At 42.9% G+C, this 7,500-nt stretch overlaps 1 protein-coding gene across 6 annotated transcripts in view; it reads left to right on the forward strand.

The window, feature by feature from the left end:
* Positions 1-7,500, forward strand: part of LOC143039514 (uncharacterized) — a 13,641-nt gene that overhangs the window by 4,279 nt on the left and 1,862 nt on the right. For 4 of the 6 annotated variants that reach the window (XM_076209667.1, XM_076209670.1, XM_076209666.1 and 1 more), the window contains exons 2-5: positions 1,226-3,875; positions 5,093-5,195; positions 6,632-6,741; positions 7,143-7,316. In XM_076209667.1, coding sequence (XP_076065782.1) covers positions 1,232-3,875; positions 5,093-5,195; positions 6,632-6,741; positions 7,143-7,288 — 3,003 coding nt within the window. In that variant the 5' untranslated portion in view covers positions 1,226-1,231 and the 3' untranslated portion in view covers positions 7,289-7,316. The remainder of the gene's footprint in view (positions 1-1,225; positions 3,876-5,092; positions 5,196-6,631; positions 6,742-7,142; positions 7,317-7,500) is intronic. The other 2 variants (XR_012967646.1, XR_012967645.1) reach the window with 1 other exon arrangement.

Genomic DNA, 7,500 nt, shown 5'->3' on the forward strand with positions numbered 1-7,500 from the left:
AGTGGATGGCTCTATTGTTACGATTAGCTAGTCGCTGCCCCCTTAAGGTCTTCATCGTGTGGCCGACGTAATTTGGGGCTTCCATGTCTCTTCCGAATATCTCAATTCATAGACTACGCCAGATTCCTATTCTCTTGATCTCTTGGAGCGGTGATATTCTTCATAACAAGGGAAGTCACTTGGTAAGGGCGGCTATGAACTCGTAGTGAGACCCTATCTTACAGCTTCTTAGGTGTTAACCCATTAGCAAAGATCTTACGTAGGACATCTACACCCTGCTTATAGTCCGTCCCATACCCTAATGTGTACAATTATATATTTTCCTTTGTTTTTTGCATTAATCTGGTAATGGCTGAAACAACTGTCAGTATATATTTTACGCTTCTCCTGAGCCGGGCTATGACCATAGGAGGTTGCAAAATTAGGTTGCCACTAGGGTAAGAGAACAAACCAGCGGTATACGTTTCTTTGTCTATTAAATGTGCTAGAGTGTGTGTATAATGTTTGTGGGAGTTAAAAGTTGAACTACTTGCCTTAAATTGACCTGATTTTGGGAGCAGCTGTCTCAAGACTGTTCTCCTTCTGTCTTCAAACCTTAAGGATACCTCGGTACTGCTAGGCACCTCTCTCTAGGGTTGTACTTCTCATCTTAGGATTTACATGATTGACTATGGATAAAACACTAAAACACATTTGACCAATCATATTGCAGTAAGGGGTCGCTGGTGTCATATGATACTTTTTAGTCCTCCGATAAGGGCTTTCAGCAGGGCTTTTAGAAAAGGCTTTACCTTAGCACAATTTAATTTTGTTATGGTTTTCCCCCTCTCGAGAAGGGGCCACCCACGCTATGCTAGTGCGTCCGAAGCAGTGAGAACCAGTACCTCACATATAAAATGGATCAACATTCTGACGCCTTTCGTACTTTCCTCCACATTATGGATTTGGAAGAAAAAAGTAGATACAGAAATTTAGAGAAATGTTCTCTTAAAATCATTGACGCCTCATGTGCTTCATCATTTGATAGAAATATGTATGTAGGGAAGAACACATGCACTTAGAGGAAGAAGAGAAGAGAAAAGTAACGACAACAATAACAGGTTCTTAACTTGGAAGAATTCGATGATACAATGTGATTAGTTCCGCACTTGTATATGTTTAAATGTTCCCACTGTCTTCAACATCAAAACACATTTTATATAATTTCTCTATATTTTCCTCACAGGAACAAATGTCAGTGATAGATAAAATGGCGGAGTATCCATCCTTTACTTCATCATCAAAAGGACAGGTATTCACGATGGATGAAATGGAGAAGCGGTCATCCGTTTCTTCATCTTCAGAAGGAGAGAGTTCCGTGACGGATGAAGTGGAGGACTATCCAGTCTCTCCTCGAACGTCAGACCTCTCAAGTCTGCAGTCCTTTCGCGTTAGCGACCGTGACAAGAACCTTCTGAAGATCCAGAAATTTATCAAGAGAATCGGGCAATATGTTCTGTTGAATGTTTTCCAGTGGGGATACCAAGGGGGCGACCGTTACCCCTATCCTTATGTCCTGGATTCGTCACCAAACCGGCAGAAACTAAAGAAGATTCTGAATCGGTGGATGGGGGATTTGAAAGCCACCAAGCCTGAGACGGAGTTTGATGTTCCCTTGCTCTATCATCTCATACAGTGTTCATGCGGACTCGCTCCCTTCGAAGACAGGGTTTGGGAATCAACGGAGGGAGATGAATTGGAGTCTCTCATCTTCTTGGTAAAAAATTACCGCGACAACCACTGTCACGCTAAGCCCAACGAGGTTGTTTCAGAAGAACGCATGAAGAAAATGGCAACTGAACTCCGTAAGCTATACACACGCATACTCCAGAGGGCAGGAGAGTATTTCAAAGTCGATTCTGAGCGAGTGGAAGTGACCATTTATCATATACAAACGGCTATTCTGGCTGTCATGAAAGCTGATGTTTCCATTGAATTCAAAGATAAAAACGCTTTGAAGAAACTATTGCAGAGTGATGGTAAACTTGAGCTGTGTGAAGCTTACAAGGGTGTCCAGAAAATGTGGTTAGGTACGCAGGTACTTTGCGATGAGATGTTTGACATTGGAGACATTTACATGAAAACAGATATGATGCTCACCGTGGCAAACGAAAATGTGGACATTGAAGAGATGTTTGAAGTGTGGAAAGCAGAGAGGAAACACAGGGACATTTTAGTGGTCACCGGATCCGCTGGGTCCGGTAAAACAACAATGTTTAAGTACTTGATTCACAACTGGATAACAAAATGTGAAAGGATAAAAGGACTTCTGGATTACGACCTTGTCCTCTACGTTGAATGTCGCAGCTCCTGTATGGTGTCCCTCGGACAGTTTATTCAGACCCTCATGCCCATGACTGCAGCTAACTTCAAGAAAAATAACGACATCAGGTTTGTGCTGTCCAGGTTGAGGGTGCTTGTGCTAGTAGACGGCGTGGATGAAATGTCCCCCGCTACCATTGGCTTCCTGACCTCTATCTTCTGCATTGAGGAAGACACAGTCCACATAATCTGCAGCACCAGGAACGAAGGATTTAGCTCGCTCATCAATATATGCAAAAGGACTGAAAGGAAAACAGTTCAGTTCAGTTTGGGTGGGGTCGCGGGCTCAGACATAAGGAATTTCACTTTCCAGGTTCTACGGAAGTTCGGAAACGAGACATACCAGACTGCTGGATGGAATGACATTTGTGGATTTTTCTTGGCGAGGTCCAGTCGCTTGACCAGCGCTCTCCGTTCACCGTTGTTACTCACGATATTGGTTCTGTTGTGGGTGTGGAAGGTTAAAGTGGGAAGGTTGACAACAGGAAGTTCTGTCAACGAAGAGATCGAGCGGCTTATATGCATTCGTCTTGTGGAGAACCTGAGTATTCATCCGATGACAAGAAAAGTTTCCATTCGGGACCTTCAGGCAAGAGTCTTCCGGATACTCGAAAAGATTCATAAAACCGCATTTGAAATGCTTTCGGAAAGCAAAACAATTCTTCCAAGAAGCCACGTCAAGGCGTTAAAGGTTGAGTGTGTCCAGTTGGGATTGCCATTCAAAGAAGTTACCTCGGCTTTCTTAAATGTGAGGCAGTCCTTTGAAGGAACTAGAGTTGTCAATAGCTACTCATTCTATCATAAGACAGATCAAGAATTCAAGGCGGCAAAATACAGCACACTAATTTTCGCAAGAACAGGAGATTTCAATGCCATTCGTCCTCATGAGCCTAACTCCACTGTAATGAGTTTACAATACTACACTTACCAAATTGGAATACTCAGAAACAATTATCCTTCCGAGATGCTAAAAAATCACTCAGGAGATATCGTTCATGCTGCAAACATGGAGAGAGATGTAACAGAAGGGGAATGGCTTGATTTTTTGGTGGAGGGAGATTGTCATGACACATTGTGTCATGCCCTTGGAAGAATCATGATGTCTCAAGAAAATAAGAAGTGGGTTATCGAAGACGCCATGGTTAATGGCTTGGCCACTCTCTTGCAGTACACAGCACCGGAAGCCCTCGACTTAAAAGTGGGCGCAAACCCGGATGGTTTTCCAAACTTGAGGGAACTTCTACCTATAGTGGCAGCTGTTCCATTGAAATTATGGTTGGACTTTCAAGACCACTATGTGTACTGTACTTCGGTACGTTCCGACTTCTACCTAGCTCAAGTTCTTGACCATCCTGGACGCCGCTGCGTTTTGAAGGGTTTCTCTGGCAGTCTAAGCTGTTCGATGATTCCTCGGCTTGCAGAATGCATGACTTGGGTTTGTCTTCGCGTCAACTTTGAGGAGCTTCTCGTGTTTGATGGAAAGTTGCCTGCTCTCTCACAACTTAGAAGATTTGGTAAGTTTTAACTTCTCTCTTTCTAGCTGGCTTCAAATAATACCTAGCTATTATTAGATTATTACATTTTTCAAGTTATGCCCCGACCTTATCTTGAAGGGGGTGCAATGTATATAAGAACGGGATTCGGTAAAACGGAGCAAGGATCTCCCTGACAAGAGACTTGAGCGAAATGAACATCCCTACCCAGAGTCTCAAACGATAAATGGTTGGTACGTCGCCCGAGCGCGCGCGCACACACACACACACACACACACACACACACACACACACACACACACACACACACACACACACACACACACACACACACACACACACACACACACACACACACACACAAGAATTTAAGAGCAAATTAGATATGGCGAGATACAGAGACGGGACACCAAGAGCGTAGCTCCCCTTCCTGTAAGATACAACTAGGTAAATAGTAGGTAAATACATGCACACATACACAGAGTCAGCAACCTCGGTACTTCCGATGTAAGAGGCATCTACAACGACAATTTGGACCAAAGGTTTTTAGGTTGGGGTGCAACGGGCTGGAGGGATGGGGGAATGATCCATGAACTAGTAATGGCAATAAATGAATACCCGGGGGTTCGCGGTAGTCCAGTGGATCCCGTCTTAAACTTAGTCCCGGAACCCGCTGCGGGCTTACTGTGAGGGTTTTCGACAGCCCTGGCAAGGTGGGGAAGCGAAACCAATGTCGGGCTAAAAACCCAGCGGCTTGCCGCAACTGACAAGACATTGCCCTACTAGGGTTTTTCTCATTTTCCAATACATGGATGCCAGACGATCTTGTTAAAATCTAAAGTGATCTACGGGAGGCAAAGGAACAGCAGTTTTGATAGTCCAGCTTTCTGTCTTTAACCACTAGATATCGGAAAGTGCTTCGCGCAGATAAATCAGTTCATTTGTGGTTATGCAGAACAATAGAATAACTCTTTAGTATGGGTGTTGCAGTAGGAGGGACAGGCTGAGTTGAAGAGGAGTTTCTTGAAAAAAAAAAAAAAAAATCTGTTTGGGAGAAGTTAGACGAGATGGCTCTTCGAGACCGCAGGTGTCAATGATCTTTAAGTCCCACCAGACTCCAACAAAGGCTATCATGTTAAGTCACCCGACTGAGCCGGCAAACGGCTGAAATGTTAGAAAATAATGACAATAAACCTTTCTCTATCTTCTTGATCATACATGCACCTCTCCTGTTTCAGAATTGTTGCTGAACGATGACGTCTATCACTCTGCCTCTAAGTACCCAACCCTCAGATCTTCGGCCGTGGTCCTTCTAGCTTTACCCAGTCTTCGTGACGATCAGTAAGTCCTTCCACTGTAATAATACAATAAAACAGGTAGTACTCAATTGTTATTGACTACAATATCCACATGTGTGTGTGTGTGTGTGTGTGTGTGTGTGTGTGTGTGTGTGTGTGTGTGTGTGTGTGTGTGTGTGTGTGTGTGTGTGTGTGTGTGTTCACTGTGATTCCGAATCATGTGCTGGATCCATACCTTTACTTAAGGGGGACAGTGTAACCGGTATGGTGTGTTGCATATGGGGCAGTGCGAGCAAGTTCTTCGGGTTGGTTCCTTAAAATGAGGTCGATGTTATCTTTGATTTATTTTCAGGTACTAAAGGTATCTATAAAGGGGAAAGATATCCTCTGGTGAAATAAGGGAGAAAGCGTCTCCCTCTCCTCTCTCTAGCGATTACAGTCGCCTCCTTATATAGTAAGATTAGCCTAATTAATTTTTTTTTGTATAGGTTGCTAAATGGGAAACGTGTCCGTGATCAAATATATGTTATTTGTGTGTTAGTTGCATAGTAACGGGTTTAGTATTATTATTTGTGGATGTGGCACGATATGGTGTATGTATTGAAGTTACGATAATGTAATTGGGATAGGTATAAGAAAAGGTTAATGAACTGTCTGGTGACATTAGGTATTTCCTTGTTGGTTGATGGCGAGATAGTATCGTTGCCATACGTTGCATTCTTTGATACATGTGTTTGTGATTGAGAAATGCGGGGTTAGCAAGATGGGAGGTATTGGTAAAGACGGGTACCTTCTTACATGTATGTGGATCACGTGTCATGGCGTGCGACCTATCGTTGTTAGTAATGGTATATTTTATGTGGATACAACAGTAACAGCTTGCAATATCAGTAAAAAATTCAAGTCCCTGATTAAGGATTGATCTCGAATCTGCGTGTAAGAATTTTGTCCTCTGATTAATCAATTCGTCTGAAAGGAACCAGAATAATTATATGAATTTGTATTATTGTAGGTCTTGGTAACGACGCCCTAACTCGCTCGGCCAGCGAGATTCAAATAATGTGTATATTCATCATATATGAAACTATAGCACAATAGGCGAAAAACTGGCAGATTGACTTTAATGTTGATTAAAGAAATTTGGTACTCTTTAATAACTCCCAAATGTATGCATTTAGATTTCTACTTTAATGACGTAACCAGATGTATGTGACGTCACGAATGGGAGAATGAAGATAGGTTTTAATTCTCTCTCTCTCTCACTCGCTGTCTCACTCTTTCTGTCTGTCTGTCTGTCTGTCTGTCTGTCTGTCTCTGCCTGTCTGCCTGGCTGTCCCTCTCCCTCACTCTGTTTCTCTTTCTGCATGTCTGTCTGTCTGTCTGTCTCTCTCTCTCTCTCCCTCTCTCTCTCTCTCTCTCTCCCTCCGCGCACGTATAAACGGGTTGATAAGATACACACTTTTTCATTATTTTTTTCAGTGTTATCTGGGCTTGTGATGTCCTCCAGGCTATTCTCTCAAAGGCCTTCTTTCGCATCAAGCTCTTCGGATGCAAGTTGTCCATTGCGGGCGTTGAAGCTTTCATGAAAGGTATGGCTATGGCCACGGATTTTTGTGTGAGCTGAATTTCGTGTCGGAATTTCTTGACCAAAACGATAGATTCAGGGAGGAATGTTCATTTGAAACTTTCCTGTGTTTTTATTCCCTTTCGTTTTTTTTCTTCTGTTTGTTTCAAAGCCGTAGGGATAGTCATTTGAGTTTTATGTTTGTTTTTAAGCTACGAAGGTATTCGATCGTATGTATTTACATCTTTCGAACCCAAGGAGAGACAGTCACTTGATTTTTTTTTTATTTGTTTCTAAGCAACATAAAGCAATGGTTTCTATATGTGTGTTCTTCTTAGCCATGTAGAAAGTTCTTTTGTAATTGATGTTTAAGTCAATACCTAACGTATCCCTGACAGTATCTGTGCAAATGGGTTTTTGTTTTAGGTCTTCACCAAAACCAGGTAAGGATTCAGAGGGACGGAACTCTTCAGGTACGCCATGAATACGACGTGACGTCACAGGACCAGGATCGTCTCACGCGACTGGCGAAGACATATGGGTACAAACTGGAGTTAAGGAAGGGAGACTGACGAGAGTTGTTGCTGCATAATAAAAGAGGTCAGGTGTATAACTTTTTGTTTAGGGCACGATATGCACTCACGTACACACGCACACGCATTGGCATACACATCACATATATTTGCATACACATATACATACACATAAACTTACACACACACACACACACACACACACACACACACACACACACACACACACACACACACACACACACACACAC

The sequence above is a fragment of the Oratosquilla oratoria genome, chromosome 26 (assembly GCF_046742065.1).
Source record: "Oratosquilla oratoria isolate Oo_2021 chromosome 26, ASM4674206v1, whole genome shotgun sequence".
In the NCBI taxonomy this organism is placed as follows: domain Eukaryota; kingdom Metazoa; phylum Arthropoda; class Malacostraca; order Stomatopoda; family Squillidae; genus Oratosquilla; species Oratosquilla oratoria.